Consider the following 23,937-nt stretch of genomic DNA (forward strand, 5'->3'; position numbering starts at 1 on the left):
TTCTTGCATAATTGTGTCTTCCTGGATAGAGGTGGGGTTGGGAGGGATGGACAGCACTGAATTTCTAATGGTTACAACCAGATCATCACTGTCCTTATCAAACTGTATACTTCTCTCTTCCGGCATCCAACCTTCACCTCTTCTTCAGATTCCTCCTTACCTCTCCCTTTTCTATGAGGGTTTCCTGGATTGACCTTAGAAGAGCTAATGTCTCTGGGTCTCTGTAGCTAGTTTCTCGTTCCTCACTTATGCTGAGACACTCTCAGTTTTACTTTTGTAACTATTAACATCTTAGGTTGTGAGGGGAGATGAACTTGGAAGATTTTATTTTATATTGTCCACCACACTGCTTTTCATGTTAATGAATGACTTTTGGTGATTATAATAATATTAATACTGAGACAAATTCTGATTAAGGAAATATCAAGGGAAAGGGGTATAGGGGATATGGTTAATTCGATTTTCTGGGTAACCAGAGGTTAAGAACAAAGCTGTTTTCCGTTGTGTTTGCTTAAAAAATTCCATTAAGATATCTGAGTCCACTGTCCCTACTTAATAAATCAAGTATAATAATACACTTGAATCACTCTATACTGATTGAAGATCTTTCAGAGCCTCCGGCCATCATTTGGAGCAGTAATCCTGATTGGCCAGAACTATAAATGAAGATAGAGAAGAGAAAAAGGGTAGGACTGAAAGCATTCTGACCCCAAGATATTTCCTGAAAATTGTTTTCTTGACTGAACTCATTTTATTGTCATCTTTTTCATTCAAAAGCAAAATGAGACAAAACAGAATGTTTTGGAAAAAAAACTCAAGATAATTGGACATTTTTGGTAGCTGGATTGTCAATAATGATGGTTTGGTGGGGACACACGTTGAAGGGAGCCTGACAGTGCGCATCAAATTGTGCTCTCCTGTGCTACGTGCAAACAGGATGTTCCTGATATGCAGTTGCAAACCCTGGACTTGAGCAATTTCTACAGGGCGAATAAAGGTCACACTGACCTATTCACTCTCTTTCCTGGTCTTTTTCGAGACCAAGGGCAAGTATTTGAGAGACTTTTTGCTTGTTTTGTGGCCATAGTGAAAGCTATGTCTCTCAGGGTCAGAACTCTGTCACCAGGTTACTGACCCATATGAGAATTGAAACTGTCATCCCAGAAATGGCTCAGAATCCACTAAATTCAACAAAATGGAAGGAAGAAAGAAAGAAAAATCCTCCAAATAAAATCATCCATTTGATCTTCCCATTTCAAGGCAGCATCCGTGTAATAATAATAATAATAATTATTATTATTAGTAGTAGTAGTAGTAGTAGTAATAGTAGTATTTTGGTACCAGGGATTGAACTTGGGCATTCAGTCACTGAACCACATTGCCAGCCCTGTTTTGTTTTTTACTATAATATAGACAGGATCTTACTGAGTTGCTTAGTGCCTCGTCAGTTACTGAAGCTGGCTTTGAACTCTTGATCCTCCTGCCTCAGCCTACTGAGCCTCTGGAATTACAGGCATGAGCCACCACACACCTAGCATCATCCATGTAATTATTTGAGTCAAAAACCTGAGATTCAACCTTTATTTCTTCTCTTGCTTGATGCCTTTCCCTACCACAATTCATTTGTAATCCATGTCATTTTGTTAGAGTAAATGCTTTATTAAGTTATACATAAAAACAATGCACAAGGATATTTTGGCACTACTATGTACAAAGCTCTAAAATTTATCCATCTGACTGCATCCCAGCTTGAGCTTAGCCACCAACTCTTGCTTGGACGACTGTATTACTTTCCTCACAAGTTTTTCTACTTTGTTTTAAGTCTTTACAGTCCATTCTCCACAAATAAGTCTGGAGGATCATTTCAAAACCTAAATGAGATCATGCCTCCTAACACTTTTTCCCTCATATATTGTTGTCCTCCAGCCACAGTGGCTGTTTTGTTGTTGTTGTTGATGTTGTTGTTGTTGTTGTTATTTGTTTGTTTGTTTAATTTTTTTCTGGATATTGTTCTACTCAGGGCCTTTGCACATGCTGCCTATCTACCTGTAATAGAGATTCTTCTCAAGGCTGACTTCTCTGTATCCATCAAATCTCTGCATAAATATGACTTCCTCTTCAGAGAGATCCTTCATGACCATTTCACAAAAACCAGGTTACCTCACAATTTACATTATTCTTTGTATTAAGACCCTATATTTCACCCTCATAGCATTTTCCATAATATCATTACAGTTATTTGTAAAATCATCTGTTTAATATTTACTTATACCACTAGAATGTAAGCTCTGGAACATTGATTCCTTGTCTATGGTTTTATCCTCAGTCCCTACCCAGTCCAATAATATGATATGTAGTATGTGTCCCAAAAATGGGATGAACGAGTGAATGAATAGATGAATGAAGCAAAGAGTCCTGAGCTGAAGCGTCTCTTTTGCATTTACATTACTCTCTCCTCACTGTAATAAAAGAGAGGATGGGAGAATATTTGGAGAAAGTATATGCTTTTGAATTTGGGAGCACCAAGGAGCATGCCTGAAAGCCAAAGGGGAAAATCATGTTTATTCCATACTAATTAATGAGACTTGGGATTGAATGATAAAAATCTAATGATGTTAATGTTGATTCTGAATGCTGGCTGGCAGTCTCGGAAGACAAGATAAAATGGTAAGAGGACACTGCAGTTTAATCCCCCAATTAGGAAGTAGCTGTCACCCCCAGGGACAACGTTAGCTGCTGATTGATTTTCTTTATACACTATAATCATAATCAGTACTACCTCTGGCAGCCTAAATGTCCTGGAACCCTCCACTAGAGGTGAATCTTCCTTTACACAAGGGTAGTAACAATCCAGATTGGTGCAAAGGGCAAATTACAGGGAAATTCCTTCATATTACAAAAGCGTTCTTAATAAGATTCCTTTGAATAGCCAGTTCCCTGAATGCATTTAAACCAGGATTTCACTGACAAAAATATGGCTGAACTGTAACTTTTTAGGGACGCATTGCCATTACCCAAACCTAAGCAGCAAAGATGGCTTGCTTTATTCCCTGACCACAGACTGAGCCTTCAGCCTTGAACACTGACTGAATCAAGCCCCTACTTCTGACCTCACACTTACCCCTAATTTAGGCCACAGCACAGACTGATTTCTAATCCTGCTACAGCCCAGTTATTAAGACCAGGCATTTTACAAATACTCGTCTTTGAGCACTGCAGGGGGCATGTGGGGAAGGGGAAGCTGCATCCATGACTCACTGCTAACCCATCCCTGCTGCTGGAAAAAAAATAACTCTAAATGCACATCCTACTGCTTGTGAGTCAGGAATGTCATTTTCATTTATGAAGGATGGAACGTTATTTTTCTCTAACATTTCAAGTGAATAACTTTACATACATTTCCCCCAATTTCCATAGGAATTTGATGCCATGGAAGCAATGTGCTACATGTCCCCAGAGTCTGGCAGGAAGAAACTCTTATTTTTCTTACAGGTACTTTAAGATCAATAATTCTGAATTCCCCTCCTCCTTCCAATTACAACCCTGATGACACCCACCTTGATTTGGGGGGGGGGGGTTCGGAGAGAGAGAGTTGTCTGAATTCCAAAGTTATTTTAGCATTTTGGACTCAGATTTCTATTGAGTCTTAAAAGCTGAGTTTCAGAAGTTCAGACAATATTAAGTTCAGAGACGCTTCTGCACCATGTCCCCGTTAGGAAGTGTTTGCCTCCCACTGTGAGACTCCCAAAGGTAGATTCATCATTGGTTATGTCAAGGAAAGAGTGGAAAAGAACATAGGAGATGCACTCTCTGTTCATTCTCCAGGGCATGGTTTCTGATTCTTTTACAAGTATTAGGTAAATACACCTAGTAGAACAAAATAGAAAATGCATTCCAGGAGGGAAGAGACAGAGCCTTTGAGTTCAGTATTAGAAGGTATTTGTTCCCCTCCAGAAGCGCTGCTCGTTTTTTCAATTGGCTAACATTTCTTTCTTTTTCTCAGATCTGGCACCTGAATCTCACAGATATGGGTAATCTGACCATGATCAAAGAATTTCTTCTTCTGGGATTTGGGAGTCTCCATGGGCTACAATTTTTCCTTTTTGCAATATTTCTGGGAATCTATGTTGTGACCTTGCTAGGGAACATTCTCATCCTTACAGTCATTTCCAGTGACTGCAGCCTCCAAACCCCCATGTACTTCTTTCTGTTTAATTTCTCCTTCCTTGAGATCTGGTATACTACCTCCATTGTCCCTAAGATGCTGCAGACCCTTCTTTCAGGCCCTGAGGTGATTTCTTTTGCAGGTTGCGTGGCCCAGTTTTACTCCTTTGGTTCCATGGCAGTAGTTGAGTGTTTTCTGCTGGCAGCTATGTCTTATGACCGCTACCTCGCTATCTGCAGCCCTCTCCGATACCCCTCCCTCATGAACCTCCACACATGTGTCCTCCTTGCAGGTGGGTCTTGGCTTGGAGGGTTCCTAACTCCTGTGGTCACTGTCACCATGACTTTCCAGCTGCCATTCTGTGCAGCCTATGAGATTGACCATTTCTTCTGTGACTTGGCTCCTGTGCTGAAGCTGGCTTGTTCTGATCCTGAGACAGTGGAAAAAACCACTTTCCTCATGGCCTCCTTTGTCACCATGGTACCCTTCTTGCTCACTGTAGCCTCCTATATCCGCATTGTGGCTGCTGTCCTCAGGATCCCATCAGCTGCAGGAAAGCAACGGGCCTTCTCCACCTGTTCCTCCCACCTCATTGTGGTCACTCTGTACTATGGAACCCTGGGAACAGTATATGCCATTCCCACAGCAACCCAGGCCACTGCCTTAAACAAGATCTTCTCTCTACTTTATACAGTGGTCACCCCCATGATCAATCCCATTGTGTATAGCCTGAGAAACAAGGATGTTAAAAAGGCAGTAAGGACACTCCTGAGTCGGTGGGCATACTCCAAGGAGACCTAATGGCTCTCATCATTCCTAGGGAGTCCGTTTCCTCAGCAATCTGGGTTTCTCTAAAGGATGCCAGGCACAAGGCTGAGGACTAGGTGGTTCCAACCATTGCTGTTCCCTTCTTTGATGGAAATGGCCTGCAAGCAGGAACCACTTATAGTCTAATACTGTTAGGATTTCCTGGTTAATACCTGAACAGTAAGATTAAGTTTACCAAGATGCATGTGACTCCATCAGTCTAAAACACTCTACAGAAATACCTTTTAGGGGGAAATTAAACAGAACCCCCTTGCAGCAATAGCCTCATGCCATAAAGCCTCCTCCTACCTCTTTGTGTATGTGTGTGTGTGTGTGTGTGTGTGTTGTGTGCATATGTGTATACATAATAGAAGTATCTGTTGGTGCTGAGGTTTTTGGATTGCATTATATACTTGTGTCCATATGCATATTACACACACACACACACACACACACACACACACACCTCTATGTATGCACTTAGTTGCAATACCCTATCTGTCCTACCTTATCTTTCATTACTTCCTATTGTGCCTTTTTAGCTTCTACCTAGAATTATCCTTCACTGGGCCTGTCCCCAGGATTCATTCAAATTCTAGTGGCTGCACCTCACCTCCTGTTGTTCCTTAGATCATTGGCCTCTCCACTGATCAAAACCATTTCTAAAATCCTAGAGAAGCTATTGACTATTCCATTCACTTGAATAGTTACTCAAGTCCCTTGAAAATTGGAGTAACATTGTCCCTAGTCCTTATTCCCCCAGCATGGAGCTGCCCTTAGTGAAGATGCAAAACAATTACTTGTTGATTAGATGAATCAATGACTCATCAAAGCAATGGATGCATGGTGAATAAACGGAATGAAATAAGTCACTTTCTCTGCCTACACTGGTCTCTCCTCCCTAGCCCCCACCTCTTGGTCATAGACAGCAACACTTCTCACCAAAGCCAGCTCCAACTGAACCAAACCAACCTTCCTCCTTGCTGTGCCCCCATCCACCCTTCCCACAGTGGATAGATGGATCTTTCTAGAATCCAAACCTAACCTTTCATTATTCCCTAGTGCCCCAAGGATAGAGTTAAAGCTTCTCAGCTTGGCCTCTGGCCATCTCTTCAGCTCACCCTCAACATTCGTCTTCTCCTGTTTTGTGCTCCAGCTATACCAAACTTCCCCAATAGACTTAGAAGCCCTTTAAAGGCCATATCTCCCCATACAGTAGCTAGATCAAGAATGGTGCAAAAAAGTAGTTGGTCAAATAAGATATCTTGAATTGAATTGTAAGGCAATCATCACCTACATTTCCTCTTTGTTTCCATCTCTTGGCTTCTGGCTTATGAATCCCTTTGGCTTGAGAAAAAAGGTAATCTTGATGGGCTGTCAGTAATGTATGTGTGTGTGTGTGTGTGTGTGTGTGTGTGTGTGTGTGGTTTCGCCTCATTTCACCTGCCCATCCTCTCCAGCTAGAAAGAGATACCAGAAGCACAGATAGACATTCCCCAAACCTCCACTTACAAAATGAGTCAAAGAATGCCAAGCAGTTTGGGAAACACTTTCCCAGCTGGCTCTTCCTACTCCCTTCCCGACCACCTACAGAGCTCCCTGTTGTATAGGGTCTAATTGTCTCTAATCTAGTTTTAACTTCTTGTAATTACCCTCAATTATGAAATAGAGCCTGCAGAACACACTCCTTGTGGTTAAGACATGGATCTAGAGTAGAAGTGTAATTACTTTTTAGCCTCTCAGGGGTTCTGCCTAGACTTCTGTGCAGATGCACGGTGGAAATATCTCATCTGCTTCATCCATACATGTCTTGTTTTTGTTTTTGTTTTGAGTGCAGTTTTCTCAAATAGGTTGACTAATTTGTCTTCTGTGTCAGCCATTGGAAAATTTTTTAAAATACCTACTAGCCGATATCAGCTAAACCTAGAAACCTTCAACAACTTCCTGTCGCCCTTAGGAAAAAGTCCAAATGTACCATGGGCATGAACATTACCTGTCAAAACATCTGAGGACATGTCACCCTAATCTAGAGCCCATTCATGGCCTACGAAGACATAAATCTTGCTTATATATCATTTTTTCTCTCTCTTGTTCTATGAATTCCTTTCTAATTTCCTAGTTCCTGAATCCCACTTGTCACCTCAAAACTTTCACACGTGCTATTCTTTTTCTCCTTCCCCATCCCACTTTTCACCTGGTAAATCCTTTGGGTACTATCCCATCATTTCAAGATATGCCCATAGAACACCCTTTTTCATTGTTAAGTTTCTTTCTTTCTTTCTTTCTTTCTTTCTTTCTTTCTTTCTTTCTTTCCTTCTTTCTTGTTGTTAGGAGGGTTTAACCCAGGGGTACTTAACCTCTGAGCCACATCCCCAGTCACCCCCCCCCTTTTTTTTAAATTTTGAGACAGGGTCTCACTAAGTTACTTAGAGCACTGCTTAGTTGCTGAGGCTGACTTTGAACTTGTAATCTTCCTGCCTCAGTCTCCTGAGGTGCTGGGATTACAGGTGCATACCACCATGACTGGTCTCATTTTAAGTTTTTCACAACTTCAATTATATAATTATCTGAATATATTTTTATGTATTCATCTTTATAGAGGTGAGATATATATATTTATATTTATATATTTCAAGAAGGCAGGATCTGTGTCAGTTTTGTTTGACTACCATATTCCAAGCACCCAGAAAAGCACTTAACACTGAATAATTGTTCAATAAATACTTGTTAATAAAGGAATGAAAAAAAAGCCATCTAAAGCCATTTCATTTACTTGCTAAAGCATCATGTTGGTCTCACTTGAGGTGTGGTTATTTAATCTTGTGGGCCAATTAGTTTCACTTTGTTCCCTAAACCACAGTGTATATCAGTATCTCCTGCCGATTATCTCACAAATGTACATAATTCCCCAGGGGAGACGGGTACAAAGTGTATGGCTCAGTGCAGTCCATCCCTAATAGTAAGAAGCATGCCAAAGTTAATGTCCTGCTCACTATGGTAGTACAGCTTCCCTGCTAAACCCAAAAGGCAACAGTTTTCTATTATTGTGCTTTGGTTGGTACACTTGCCTCTGCAATGTGAATAGATTTCCTCTATTTAGCGAAACATTATGTTAATGATTGGACAGAGTAATTAATAGCAAACCAGATTAAATTTTCATGTCTCTGTACAAGCCAGAGAGAAATTATCCCCATTAACCTGATCAGTACAAACTGTCATACTACATTAGAAGAGCTGCAGCTTCAATTTGTACCTTAACCCCCACTGTTTTGTCCAGATGGCTTGCTGGTACTTCAGCAGATGCTCAGGAAAGAGGGAGAGGAAAACTGAAATGGGCAAGTCTGGGAGAAGAAGAGGCAAAATAGGCTTTAGGCCTGATCTAAAGGAAAGTTGCCAGCAGTACCTGCCTTAACATTTCTTTACAGAGCAGCCAGGGTGGGAAGTGGGGAAGGCAGAGTTGTCCTCAGGGCAGTGGCATTGACCATATACAGGTGAAAGGCTAAAATTGTGCTTCAGAGCAGTGTGCATGGAAATAGAACTCCAGAGAGGACCTAGAGACAGAGTCTGACACCTTAGGAAGAGGAGACTGCCAAGAGTTAAGCAGGTATCAGGAACTCAGCCAAGTGAATTGCAGTTGACGGGGCTTCAGAGGTTAATTGAAGTACAAACCAAAAATGGAGGTAAAATATATGCAATGTATCCTGGTAGGGTCCCCCAAGATTTCTAAACTTTAACCCAATATGTTTCTTCCTTCTCAAGCTGTACAGGTTTTTCAAGTTCACCTTCCATCTTCCATCTCCATGTGATTATAAAAGAGGATTTATTAGATTGGCTCACAAGATCAGAGGCTGGATAGTTCCCCAGTGGCCATCTGCAGGCCGGAGAACTGGGAAACCAGTAACTGCTCAAGTCCAAGAAGCTGGAGTCTCAGAACAAGAGGAACCAATGGCATAGTCCCAATCTGGGACTAGAGGCCTAGAAGCTCCCTAGAGAGTTGCTGGTGAGAGTTCACATTAGGAGACTAAAGAAGCTGGAGCCTGGGGTCTACAGGTGATGACAGTAGCTATAAACCCACTCACTGAAGAAGAATGGGACTTACATCTTGTTAGGTTTTCTTTTTCTTCCACTTTTTATTCCATCCAAGCCACCATTCTATTACAGAGTGCCACCCACATTCAGGGTGGGTCTCACCTCTCTTCTTGTTGTCCTTATATGCCAGTAATCTCTGAAAACAGTCTCCTAGACACCAAAAACCTCTTAATCTGAAACATTTTCTAGGCATCTTTCAATCCAATCAAGTTGACAACCCAGATTAACCATCACACGTGGCAAAGGCTATAGTAGTGGTCAAGGCAAGAATTAGGTAGAGGAAATCTGGGGGTTCCAGGAACAGATAGAAACATAGAATTAATGTAAACATTAGAAAGGCCTGTAGAGAGATAACTAGGAATCCTATTCTTTGTGGAGAATAGAATATCAATTGAGGAACCAAAAAAAGAGTAGACTCTATAAGAAACTTATAGGAAACTAAATAGGACCCCAATTAATGTCATGGGATGACAGTCAGAATAGGCATGGATTTCAAATATGTCCCTGTGTCAGACTAGTATTGTTCCAAGAGCCTTAGACAGAGCTGAACCCACAGGGATTGTTGAGTAGCGCCATGCATGACCAAAATTGCAAAAATGATTTGTCAATTCACTTCTTAGTGAATAAGCCACTCATAGAGTTTCTTCAGTGTTTCATAATATCTTTTCTACTAGCTGGACTGATTGCCTTTGAGAGGTGAATTCTACATGAACCGTATCACGTTAACAAAATGGCACAACTCCATGATCTCATCTGTAGTTGGATTCTACACCCATTTTGAGGTCTCTGGCATGCCAAAATTTGCCTTGAACATTCTAGCACTTTTGTTTCTTGAGCATACTAGAAAAAACATTTTCCATTCTTGTTACTATTCTTTTCAAAAACACCATGTTTTGTTGAGCTTCTCTTGAAAGTTCAAAATAAATGTCAACCTTCTGTGTTTTCATTTGTCACTCAAAATGTATTGACATCTTTACAGAAACTTTGCTTCTGTTTAGTGGTTTTTTTCCAGAACAAATCAGCTTCTTCATCCAAATTGGGTTCTTCAGCCATCATTCTTACATTTGCGATACATAAAAACAATGAAAGAAGCAAATCTCTGAACTTTTTAATATTTCCATAGGTCCCATGGATGACTAGGTGATCAATTCATGCATCATCATGGACACCTTCACTAAATCTTTTGTGGCAGTCCCAAGTCTTGCTCTTGATATCATTCATCTCCTCATACACATCTGTTAACATCTAAATATCTCACTTGCAAATTCATTTCACACAATATTTGACATTTGATCCCTTAAACAATAACTGCTCATTTTTGCAGTAACATAAAAATAATATGAATTTCACCACCAATGCTAGGTAGTTCCAGAATGATTAGTTGACTTTGAAAGTTTTGTTCCTGAAAATTAAAGCCTGTTGCCAGTTTGGCCTTGGTCATGGTTCCAAATGTTGAGTAACAACTTCCCCTTGGGCAATGTAGATGTAACCACAAGGACGATTATTTTAGAAATTAGACCACTTATTTTGTTCTTTCTCTTTCATATATTTTGTAATCATCATCTCAACCAGGGCTAACTGAAGGTCAGTGCCACATGGACTTGAAGGGAAAATAAATAAGGCTTGGGAAGGTCCATCAGATTGTTTCATGAACCTATTAGAGCACCTTAGAATATTTTTTTATTTTATCTCTTGAGTAATTACATTATTTGGTAGTGATTAATAAATAGCAGGCTCTGAGTTAGATTTGGAACATTATCAAACCATTCACTAACCTGGCCCATTAAGTAGCTTACTTTCTCTGAGCTGCAGTCTCCTTATCTACTCAACAGAAATAACATTCACCTGCAAAGTTCACAAAAATTAACTGATATAATACATGCAAGACAATTAGCTTGGTATCTGGCACATATTGAGGTATTAATTGATGGCAAGACAAATCTGACTTAGTCCAAGGTCAGGATGCCATTCAAAACATAACACAAAACCTCTGTGAACATTGACTCTTCTTATTCAAAAACTTCCATCAGAGAGTAATGTCACAAATGATATTCCAGTCTGGCCACACTTTAAGTTCAGGCTTGGAGTCTCTTAGGCTTGTGGGATGTATTTCTGTTTCCTTGGGACATGACCCTACACCTATTACTCCTGAGCTGGAGGTACTATGGACTTTTACCTTCCTCAGTAAATAGGACTTGGCTCTCAATTTTCTTCAGCCATCCCTATTGCTAGACAAGGACTGAAAGTTTCCATTAATCCTCTAGATCTCTGTGAACCCAGGCTGATTTTATTCAAATTAATTTTCTTCTCAAAGTGTTGATTAATTGAGGCATTATTGTCTGCTATTGTTACTTCCAAATAGAAAACAATGAACTCTACTTCCAAATAGATGGCTTAGCAGCATCCATATCAATAAACAGGTAAGTATAATCACTAAATGATTATACTTTCACATGTAAATGAAACCTGAATTTCAAAACCTGTAATCTTGTTTAAAGTATTAGTTTACCAAACACACTTTTTTTTTTTTTTTTGTAGCTGGCAAAATGGTAAACTCCAAAGCCTACTCTATAAATAAGGCAGTCCCTTGGGGCTGGGGTTGTGGCTCAGTGGTAGATTGTTCTTCTCACATGTGTGAGACACTGGGTTTGATCCTCAGCACAACATAAAAATAAATAAAATAAAGGTATAAAAAATAAGGCAGTCCTGTATCCTGAACCAAGAAAGTTCAAAGTAAGAGGTTTACTTTATCTATATTAACCCTAACTACAATGATATGTCACTTATCTAATGGTCCTCTTCCTGGAAGCCATAATTGTCTACTATTGACAGAGCTAAAAACTAAGAATTACTCTTTAAAAACCTTGGGGCAGTCAAAATAGATGATACAAAAACTATGTACCAAAACTCATGCAGAGTACTTATAGAAAACCCCCTGAGGCTGTCAATCCTGCTTTATACACGATTGTAACTCAGCTTGGTTTCTGAGCCTAAGGTAGAACAGAAAATGTCAAAGGAAGAGTCATGAACAATGTTATCAGCAAGTGAAGACATTAAGAAAAAAGACAGGAGACTTCTTTAATAATAGACAGCTTGGGGGCTATTAGTGGATAATTAAATAATCTGATACATTACAAGATAGCGCCTTAGGACACCCCTAACATTCCATCCCAACCCATGATTACTGTCTATAAAGATGGCGTAAAATCAGCCTGAAAAGGGCAAATTGTGTCAGCTACACTTGGCACAAAAAGACAGACCTATGCATTTGAAACAATTGGTTACTGCAGGTGATGTTTCTTCTGTTTAGTCCATGTACTTGAAAACATTGCTTTCCTGGCTAATGCCAAACAGATCAGGTGTTATGATATCTGCCAACCAAGCAATGTCACAATGGGTTCTGCCAGCTTGGCATCAATGAACAGATAAGAGTTTTTGATGAGTACATGGTTTGTATATACAAAAAGCAGATGGTAGTAAAATGTCTGTGAACCATTTTCTTTCCCCTCCTTGTGATGGCACACACATGGATATTGGTAGTCTCGGTGGTGTCCGCGTTATTTCCAACATTCAGTTGCTGGGATGGCTGTTCTACTCTCTCTCTCTCTCTCTCTCTCTCTCTCTCTCTCTGTGTGTGTGTGTGTGTGTGTGTGTGTGTGTGTGTAGGGGATTGTTGTCAAAGGATGAGCCCTGAGACTGGGAAGTTTATGGAGGCTTCCCTTTAGACAAAATAAAAGATGCTCTGGGCAAACCATTTTGCCATAGCTCCTTCCAGAAGAAATGTGTTCCAGCAAGAAAGGGAGGTGTTGGCAAGGAAAAGTTATTTTTCCAGGTTTCTAATGAATTCAGGGAATTTCCTCTCACCTGGCTACCAATGATAAACATAACTTGGGCTGGGGAGAAGTACAAAATAATGACCTCCCTAGGAGCTGTTATGCACTTACTTTTAATAACTCTCCCTGAGCCCATCTCCCAGTGAAGTTCTTTGTAATTAAAATGCCTTCTTTAACTATGTCAGGTATAACCAATTAAACCATCTACTCTATAGTGAATGAGGGGCCAATTCTTTAATCCCAATAATTAGTATTCAAAAATGGGAAGGAATATGACGAAAGAAGCAGGCCATTGGTTATAAGAAAAGGAGCTACTTACAAACCTGGCTGAGAGGTGTAGAGATAGCTTTTATGTAACAGCACTGTGTATGTATTTGTGTGTGCATTTAAAAATTTTTTTTTATGTAGTGCTGAGGAATGAACCTAGTGTCTCACATATGCTAGGCAAGTGCTCTACCCCTTGTATGAAAACATTTACGTGAAAGATGGTGTGTGTGTGTGTGTGTGTGCGCGCGCACGTGTGTGCATATTTGTATCTATATATCTATATACCTATCTAGATAGATAGATATTTGCATATATTAGAGTAATGTGTGTCTCTGTGTGAAAGGGTTATTTATATTTGGGCCATTTAATAGAGACATAGAGTCCAATATACTTTAAGCTAGCTCCTAAGGGCATCCCATATCTAAGCCTAGCCTCTAGTAATTAATGTTTATAAAATGGCCTAAAATCATCCAGAAAATGTTAAATGGTATCAAATTCACTTAACATAAGAAGACAGAGTGTGCTCTTTTTTGATTCTCAGCACCACATGAAAATAAATAAAGTCCATCAACAACTAAAAAAAAAAAAGAAAAAGAAGACAGAAAGTTATTTATTTGAAACAATTGCAATGAAAAGAACGTGGCTACTTGAAAGCATTCCTCTATTATTTGGTACATGCACTTTTATATAGTGCATCTCCTTCACTGCCAATGGCAAACAGATCAGATGTTACAGTATCTGCCAACCAAAGCATGTCACACTAGGTTCTGCCAGTGTGGATATGGGTCTGTGTGTCATCATCTTGTGTCTCTGGTGTGTGTGTGTGTATGTGTGTGTGATTATTCAGGTTGGGGTCTGTTTATGCACAGAGGTGTGACAAGCATGAAAGGGCATAAATTTTTTAAATGAATCCAATCTAATTGAAGCCCATTTCTTGCCAGCTTCTTGTCTTGACCATCATTCTTCCTGGTTTTTGGATCCAGTGCCCTGTTTTGCCTTCTTCATCAGGGATCCCATGGGTCCAATTTGGGTCAGTTGTAGATTGCTCACATTATCTGACCTTGCCCTTCCATCCAGCCCAGTAGCCCATTGCCCCATCATGCAGTTTCAACTGCATCCTCTTGCCAGAGCTGCCACCTGTTCTTTGGTCCATTCTGGCCAGAACTGCTTCCTTGAAACTGACCTAATGACCCTGCTTAGGCTAAGTTAAGCACTAATCCTGGCAGACCAAGGGTGGGAACAAGGTGATAAGGTTGGACCACAGGATTTGCATGGTGTGAACCAGGCTCCCTCGGGGGCAGTAGAAACCAGCATGCATGAAAGGCAGCCTGAAGTGGGGATGGCTAGTTTGGGGTGGAAGGGAAGCTCTCAGGGTCCTTGGTCCAAAGGAAAAGCCAAGTGGAAAATTGAAGTGAAAGCCAAGTATGAAAAGTACTGGTTCACCAATGAAAGGAAGACTGAACAAAATGCAGAGTTCTCAGGACTATCACTCCAAAGTGAAGTCCTAATGTTATCCTAAGAACCTACCAGCATTTACTGGGCCATGGGCACATCTCAGCAAACAAGACATCACCTCAGCCCTCAAGAAGCTCACTGTGTATTCAAAGAGACCAAGAAGCCAATTTTGTTCACAGTTCTGTATAAGAAGTGCCACAATAGACAAAAGAGAAGGCTTCCTAGAAACATAGAATTAGGCAGGTAAGTAGTGGGGAGGGGAAAGAACATTTAAAGGCTAACCATTTGCCTTCAAGTTAAAGTCCAAATCCCTTGGCTTGGAATAAAATGCCTTTCCTGAATTATCTGCAGCTTTATTGGTCTCAGTTGTCACCACCATTGTGCACACACTGTACATCCAGCCACACTGGATTATTTGCAGTAGTTTGGACATGTGTACACCTTTCGACTTTGAAGCCATTGCAAATGACTACTTTGCATGGAATGCCCCCCCCCAAGTTCCACCCATGAAATCTTATTTATCTTAATTCAGCTGAGATAATATCTCCTCTGAGAAGTCTTCTCTTCTCTTGACGACTATCTCACAGATGGATTTGAGTGTCTAAATGAGTTAGATAGGACTACCATAACAAACCACCACAGAATGAGTGGCTTTAACCACAGAAATTTATCTTTTCTCCAAGTTCTGAAGACTGGAAGTGTGACATCAAGACAGAGTTGGTCCCATCAATGAAGAATCTGTCCTATGACTCATTCACGGATTCTGGTGACTTCCTAGCAATCTTTGGCATTGCTTGGCTTCTAGATGAAGCTCCCCAATTTCTGCATTCATTCATATGGTATTCTCCCTGTATGCATGTGTCTAAATTTCTCTGGTCTTATTGAATAAGGACCCACATTAATGACCTCATTTTAACTTCATTACCTCTGTAAAGACCGTTATCTCCAAATAAGGTCATAGTTTTAGGTACTGGGCATTAGTACTTCAACATATCTTTCTCTGGGGAATACGGTTCAATTTATAAAAATATCAGTGTTTTCTCAGTGCTTCTGTGGGACCTTACAGTTCTCATAGTATTAATCAACTTAATTATAATGGTCTGCCTAATTGCCTATCTGTTTCATCAGGCTATGAGCTCTAGAAAGCAAGGATTATGATTTATACCTTGTTGTATCTGTAGTATTTGAAACAAAATCAAGAACATAGTAGACATTCAGAACATATTTGTCACAGTGTAAGTGTCACTCCTTTGAGCAGAGACCAATCTTTTCACATGTGCTCTGGACCTTGGGCCTTCTGGGCACTGGAGGGACCATATCTCTACAGTCTCCTGCATCTTCAACTACTCCCTCTCTCCTACCTTAAAATGTATTGTAATATTTTACATGGTAAAATACATCTTCCCCTAAGCTTTCTTTCTGTTTTAGCTTTAACAAATATATTTCCTTTGGGAGCAAGATGCCTCCAAAGAATTATCTGTAGATTTTTTTTCTTTTTTACCCTTATTTATTTATTTATTTGTCATTTTCAGTTACACATAGCATTAATAGACATTTTGACATAATTATAAATGTATGGAATGTAATTTGTTCTAATTCAGTTCCCAATACTTTTAATTTGTTCCTTTGTCTCAATCCAATATTGCTTCTGCATGCACAACTCTACCAAAAGTGCCTTTAGTGAGGTCATCAATGTCTTCCAAGTTAGGAGATACAATGGACTCTTCTCTGTTTTCAGCTTACTCTTCCCCTCAACAGCCTCCAACACAATTTACCAGGCTCTCCTTGTTAAAGCATTCTTTTCTCTCTCCTTGATGGTTTTCCTCCTGTCTATCCTCTCCTCCATTGCTGGCCATTCTTTATCTAAATAACCTCTAAATGAAGTTCCCATGGCTCCAGACTGGGCTGTCATCTCTTCTCCCTTTAAACTGCTTCTCTTCATGATTTCATCCACTTCATTCTTTTAAATGCCACCTACATGTTGATGGCTTCTCAATTTTTATTTCTGGACCAGATATCTCTTTGGAGTTCCCGATCAGTATATTTAACCACCTACTTAGCATCCACTATCATATCAGAGCACTCTCATACAAAATTGTTATCATAATTTTTTCTCTCCTGGAAACCTGGCTCTATTTCAGAGTCCCGCCCCACATATCAGTGAATAGCATGAGCATATATTCAATTCACAAACCAGTAATCAGAAATTTATTATTGATGCTTCCCTCTATCAGTAAGCCCTATCAATTCTGCTTCTGAAGATATCAAGTTCAATTCATTTCTCTTCATCTCCCTCACCACACTTATAATCCACACTATCACCATCTCTCACCAGTGGCACTGCAAGAGTGTACTAGCTGACTTCCCACATCTATTAGCCCCCCACTCCCATCAAAAATCATTCTCCACATAGCAGCCAGAGAGATGTTAAAAAATAACATAGGTCTGGGCTGGGATTGTGGCTCAGTGGTAGAGTACTCGCCTAGCATGGGCGTGACCCAGGTTCAATTCTCAGCACCACATAAAAATAAAGGCATTGTGTTGTGTCCATCTACAAAAAAAAAGATATTTTCTCTCTCTCTCTCTCTCTCTCTCTCTCTCTCTCTCTCTCTCAAAAAAAAAAAAATAACATGGGTCATGTTACTCTACTAAAATCATTCAAGAATTCCAATCTTACTTAACAAAGAAGGCCAGCAAAGCACTGCATTTCTTGGTACTTGCCTACTTTCCCAGCCCAGCCTGCAAAATTCTCTCCCTTGATCACTACATTCTAACCCTGCTAGCTATTTCTCTATTCCCCAAACACTCTAAGATCCTTATCACTACAGACCTTGTTCCCTCTGTCAAAACCCCTATCCCAACCCTTCTTATAATTTCTTTGCCTGGCTTACTCCTATCTATCTGTTCTTCAAGTCTCTGTTCAAATGTCCTATATGAAGAGCTTTCTCTGTTATACCCAACACAATCCAAGTTAAGTATGTCTTCCTAGAATCCTTTACTTTTTCTTTACATCACAATATTAATTTATTGAGGGATTGTCAGGATACAGGTGGTAATCAAACCTGAGGAAATATAGTTAAGTGAGAGTAGAAAACATACAATCATTTGACCATTCACTCAAAAACTATTGATTCATTGCCTCCTGTATACCAAGTACTCTCTAGGCACTGGAGACACAGATAATTCCTCAAACTTAGGTCCATGGTGAATCTCATAGAGAATAGGAGAGCATCATTTAGCTCAAAGTATTAGATGGGAGAAAACAGGCAAGACTTTCTGGAGGCGATGATGATGGAGCATAATATTAAAAAGGAGAACATTAGCTAGTTGCCATATAAATGTGTGCAGGTTTTCCTGGCATAGGGCAGAAGTAAGGATGTGCAAGCATAATACGGTAAATTATGAGATGGAGATTATTGGGAGATGAGATTGGAGGAGCAGGAGCAGGGTGATGGAAGGCCTTGAGTCCCACACTGAAGAGCTTGGATTTTAGTGTATGCAGGTGGGTATCATCTGTCCACTGTACACACAGCACTATGTTGGGCACTTGAGGGTACAGCTGTAAATGACTTTCTGCCTCTGTCTGAAGGGTTCACAAACTCATGAGAAGATAGGACTTAGGCATAAAAAGTACAGAGCAATTCCTTCTACATATCAAATGAAGAAATATAAAGTACTCCTCAGGGGAGAAAAAATACAAATAGGACATTCCTGGAGGGTTCCAGGAGAAGGTATAGCTTGAGTTGGATCTTAAAGGATCAAACTACAGACATTATGAGCATTTCTTTTATTCATATATCCCACTAAAAGTTTTGTTAGGCCTTTATATTAAGTTTTGCACATTAATTAGATAATTTTAAAGTTAAGGTAAATAAGTACATTAGAATTTTCCTGCTGAGATTTTTTTACAGGTACTTTTTTCAAGATCTACATATTCTATAAACAATGTAAGAACATAAATTCTGAGCAATTTGAACACTAAGGCCTCCAGACTATAATATCTCAGACTGAAACTGTCTACATTGTTCATTATTCTATTCTCAGCATCCAGCATAGTGTGTGGATAATATTAAGCTCTCAATAAATATTTTTGATTGAATAAATGAATACATGTATTGTATCCTTTTCCAGAGCAGAATCTTTTTGCTTTTCTCTTTCTCTTAGAGTGTAGCATTAATATGCCAATTCATAATATTAGATAGCTGGAAACAGGTACAAAAGTAAGAAACAGAAGCACAAGTTAGTCCATCAAGAAACTCATGTATATAGAAGAAAAAGGATCTGCGAGTAGAACAGAAAAAAAGAAATGAAAATGCTGTAGGTAGTTGTAAATGTTGGAGAGACCCCAATCTAGAATATACTGCTGAAGGCAAGCCACATATCCAATAGATTGCTTTAAGTGCTTAATGCACAATCCTCTAAAATTAGTCTACTAGTGGGTTTTCATATATTCTGTTAGATTCCATCTTTATTTTGGTAATTCCAGGCCAAGTAGAGGTGCAGTATTATTATTAATAACCATTGAATACAGCCACCCAGCCAGAAGGAAACAAACATGGTCTCCTCACTTAGGGAACTCCCCTATTCTTATGGGGGTAACATGATTCCACTTCTCCTCCAGCCCCAGGATCTCCTACTTTGATTTTTTTTTATATATTTTCCTACTTGCTTCAGTGATTGAAGTTTTTGACTTGCCCTTTTAGGTGTATATGTTTGTGACCCTATTCAATAGTAACTGCTTCTTTACATATTATAGTTGTCTTGTGTTGTGTTTTCTTTTTCTTTTGTTTGTGTTTTCTTTTTAAAATCAGTATCAAGTCTCCTCAAATAAACAAAATCAAGGACTTCTTTTGATTTTTTCTTTTTTGGTGCCAGGGATTGAACCCAGGGGTGCTCTACCACTGAGTCATATCCCCAGCCTCTTTTATTTTTATTGTGAAACAGGGTCTCAGTAAGTTGCTAGGCTGGCTTCAAACCTGCCTTAGTCTTCTGAGCCATTGGATTACAGGTATGCACCATCATGCCTGAATTTTTGATTAACATTTATTAACTGTACATATCAATGGGGTTCAGTGTGATATTTCAATATGGAAATTGAACACAAGTAAAATATACCTACCATTTCTTACTTCCAAGGTGGAGCTTTTGGGGGAGATAAATGCAATAATTATGTATTATTTATCCCAGAATGGTTTTCCCTCCCATCAACTTGGAAGTGCTTCTCCACAGTATAAATATGTTCAAGGAACACTAGGTCATCTCAAGTAGACCGGGACCAACTCATCCCCCAAATCATAAGATTTGGGGATGAGCCAATATTTGGCATTATAAAAACTATCATCTATTCTGTGTTGTCCTAATCTGATTGAGACTTCTTTGAGCATGGGAAGAATGCTTTGACTTCAGGCTGCTGTCAGTTTTTTTGGTTGAGTGGTGCTGTCATTGCAGGATCAAATTTTCAGTTTCCTTAGGGCATCCTTGACATCTTTGTTTTTGAGACTGTAGATAAGAGGATTACACAGGGGAGTGACAACCGTATACAGCAAGGAAAAGGTTTTATGTAGAGTTGGCACCTGGCCAGCCAAGGGCACAGCATAGACCAAGATTAAGGTCCCATAAAACAAGGTCACAACTACTAGATGAGAGGAGCAAGTGGAGAATGCCTTTTGCCTACCAGTTGTGGATGGCATATGCAAGACCACTGAAAGAATCCTCCAGTAGGAGGCTAGGGTTAGTCCAAAGGGGGCAAGGGTCACCAGGGCTGTTAGACTCATGCACACCAGGTTGACCAGATGAGGATCTGTGCAGGAGAGCTTCTGTAGAGGTTTCAAGTCACAGAAGAAGTGGTCAATCTCATTGTCCCCACAGAAGGTCAAGCTGGATACCATAGCACCCTGGAATGCAGCTGCCACAGTGAAGCCACTAAGCCACGAGCCAACTGCCAGTCCCATACACAAAGTTTTATGCATTAATGTTGGATAGTGCAAGGGCCAGCAGACAGCCAGGTACCGGTCATAAGACATCACTGCCAGTAGACAACATTCAGTGCTTCCCAGGGCCCCAAAGAAATAGAGTTGAATAATACAACACACCATAGACATTGCTCTATTTTCTCTCAACAAGTCCACCAGCATCCTGGGCACAATATTGGATGTATAGCACACCTCCAGGCATGAGAGATTCACCAGGAAGAAGTACATTGGAGTTTGTAGAACCTGTTGAGTGCTCACCAGCACCACAAGGAGAAGATTCCCAGAAATGGTGGCTAAGTAGACAATGCCAAACACTAGGAAGAGTAAGGGACTCAGTTCCTTAAGGTCTCCAAACCCTAGTATGATAAACTCAGTTACCATCATAGTGGTGTTTTCTGGCCTCACAGAGGGCAAAAATGTCTGAGGAAGTTTTTGCTTCTCCATAACAACACATCAGATCATATCACCACTTAGATTTCCCACATGGTCCACTTCTGTCAGTGGGTAGAGCTCTGTATTGATGAGGGCATTTCTAGGGGACTGGTCCTCATCACAGCCAGTTAAATTTGCCTTCAAAAAACTGTTTCTAAAAATCAGCTGAACCTGTCATCTTGTCAGGATGTGAAATAGGGTAAGGGAGACTAACTGGGAAAAGGAACAGCTCAGTGAGAAGCAATCTCTATCCCTAAGAGAACAATCCAGAATACAAACACTGGTAGCAAGTTGAGAGCCCCACATTCACATTAAAAGGAGATGTGGAGAGACCATGTTTGGAATTCTTAATGCCATTTTGAACAGAGGAAAATTATTATTAAACATTGACAATTCCAAGAAATGACAGGCCAGATAACAAATCATATTTATGTCCTTTTTGATCAGAGCATGAAATGACTGAAATGGCAGAACTGAAGCAGAGGATCATTTCTTTGATGTTACTGGATCATCCATGCCTATTTGGTGCCTACATCCATGAGGGAGCAGGACAGCAGTTGCCAGAGAGAGTAGATTCTGGAAAACCAGGAGTATCACCTACAAGAGAATAAGAATTTCTTATTTTTAAATCTTGCTCCTAAAAGGATATAATTTAGGCTTCTGGGGAAAAAATCCTAGCAGCTGACATTTGGAACTACTGGTTGGATTTGTGTTGCACACATCTAGGCACACACAGATTTATAGGTAGTCACACATATAAAGATTAAGAGCACATGTTACCTTCTTTGCTGTCATTTTTAAATTTTGAGTCTCCCAGGTCATTCTTTTAGAAGTAAAATATTTGTTCCTTGGTAATTCTACCTTAATTCAAATATAATGACATTAGAAAGCGGCCATGGGTTAGATCACAGGGTCCAAATAAGTAGGCTTTCCATATGGATTAGCAGCCCTGGGAGAGAAATTGGCATGTTTTCTTATTCAATTTTGTTTTGGTGTATTTTTCAAGGTAGTGTGGTATAATGACTAAACAAAGGAACCTTAGAGCCAGACTGCCTAGTTTGACTGTGTGACCTTGGGCAGGTACTTCATCTTTCTGATTCTCAGTTTTCTCATCTGAAAAACAAGGTGTTATGGATTTGAAATGTCCTCCAAATAAATACTCATGTGTTGAAGGCTTAGTTCCCAATATAGCCATGTTCAGAGGTGGAGCTTTGAGGAAGTGATGGAATCACAAGAGCTCAGATTTCATCAGTGGATTAATGGGTTGATAATTGAATGAACTACTGGGAGATGGTGGAAACAAGCAGTGGGGCATGGTTAGGGGAAGTAGGTCACTGGGACATTGCTTTGTGATTTTGTCTTATTCCTGGCCCCTCCCTAGCCCACACTCTCTGCTTCCCAGCTGCTATGAAGTGATGGGGCCAAGTGACCATGCACTAAAACCACTGAAACAGTAAACCAAAATATATCTTTCCTCCTCTAAGTTGACTTTCTCAGGAAATATTTTACAGCAACAAAAAGCTAACACTCAAGGACAATAAAAGTTATCTCAGTGTTGTTTTGAGTACATGGAAAGTAATTAGAATAGTGCTTGGCACATAGAAGCACTAAATAAGTATTAAAGACTTTTGTTTACAAAATAAAATTATTTATTAAAAACATCCCCACAGAAGGATTAACCAACATTCCTAATCACTGCACTGAAACAAGATAAACACTATAAATGCACAGGAGGAAAATTATACATTTCTCATTACATCTTAACCATTTCCTATCACCACTTAATTTAAAAAAAATTAATAATACGTTTTCATCACTTGATTTTCACACTTAATTTAACTTGAATTTCATTTAAAGTAACCTTAATATCTGTCTATGGAGTTATGTTAGGATTAGATGAGATCATGTATATAAAGTGGCTGCCACATGGAAAATGATCTGTAAATCATGACTAACAACAGAACTAACAACAACTAGCCTAGAATCCTCAAAGGAGCGTGTGGCAGAATCGAGATTCACAACTCTGTGTGACTCCAAAAGTCATGAACTTTCCACTGAACCAACTAATTTCCATGTATGTGTATATGCACATGTGTTCTGAGTTTATGTGCAAGGGGATTTGAGAATTCAAATCCAAAAGGGTTAAAGGCAAATTCTCCACCATGGTCTTGTACCTTTTCGCCAGCTTCTTCCTACACATCCACTTTGTACCAGTTCCCCACCATGCATGAGCCAGGGGCACCCACACTGCTCTCTTTGTTCTTTTAGCTCTTGTTCCTGTCCGGCTCCTGACCCTTTCTTCAACCTCCTTTTTTTGAGGGGGAACTCATGGTTTTCACTGGATGTTGTCAGTTCAGGCTCCTGCCTCCTTCTCAAGAGCTTTGGCTCAGACCCATTCTCCTTGGTTTCCCCCAGTATTGAGGCCATGATTAACTGTTTCCTTTAAAAATGAACATCTACTTCCACTTGGTGACTGCTTTCCCTTCTTTCTGATTTATTTTTTTATTTATAACACCTATAACACATAATACACTATATTTAATTCTATTTAATAGTCTCTTGCCTTTAATGTAGGCTCCACGAGAGGGGGGATGTCCTGTCTTTTATTCACTATTGAATCCTCAGCTCCTAGAACACTGTCTGGGACAGAGGAGACACAGTAAATGTTTGCTCAGTGATTTAATAGTATGATAGAATGAATGGTGCTTTGCCTCTAAAACCAGACAGAACCATGTTCAGACCTGAGCTCTGCCACTTACCAGTATGTGACCCTGGGCTATTTAGGCACCCTCCATGTGCCTCTATTTTGTCATCAATTAACTACGAATCTCAACAGAGCCTCTTAGGTGTCCCCAAATATCCATTATCTCCTTTTCCTATATCAGGGATTGGCAAACTTTTTCTTAAATGCTAGAGA

The 23,937-nt window shown here is 39.8% G+C and overlaps 2 protein-coding genes across 2 annotated transcripts; one reads left to right on the forward strand and one right to left on the reverse strand.

Moving 5' to 3' along the window:
- Positions 1–4,021: 4,021 nt before the first annotated feature.
- On the forward strand, positions 4,022–4,966 carry LOC113200470 (olfactory receptor 11L1-like). Its single transcript, XM_026413901.2, has one exon. It carries the CDS (start codon positions 4,028–4,030, stop codon positions 4,964–4,966), a length of 939 nt encoding a protein of 312 aa, XP_026269686.1. The 5' UTR covers positions 4,022–4,027.
- A 15,100-nt stretch (positions 4,967–20,066) lies between these two features.
- On the reverse strand, positions 20,067–21,032 carry LOC113200457 (olfactory receptor 11A1-like). Its single transcript, XM_026413886.1, has one exon. The coding sequence runs from the start codon at positions 21,030–21,032 to the stop codon at positions 20,067–20,069; it is 966 nt and encodes a 321-aa protein (XP_026269671.1).
- Between the last annotated feature and the right edge of the window lie 2,905 nt (positions 21,033–23,937).

The sequence above is a fragment of the Urocitellus parryii genome, chromosome X (assembly GCF_045843805.1).
Source record: "Urocitellus parryii isolate mUroPar1 chromosome X, mUroPar1.hap1, whole genome shotgun sequence".
Taxonomy (NCBI): domain Eukaryota; kingdom Metazoa; phylum Chordata; class Mammalia; order Rodentia; family Sciuridae; genus Urocitellus; species Urocitellus parryii.

Coding starts and splice junctions, on each gene's coding strand:
- LOC113200470 (XM_026413901.2), top strand. CDS start 4,028: ATGGGTAATCTGACCATGATCAAAGAATTTCTTCTTCTGGGATTTGGG.
- LOC113200457 (XM_026413886.1), bottom strand. CDS start 21,032: ATGGAGAAGCAAAAACTTCCTCAGACATTTTTGCCCTCTGTGAGGCCA.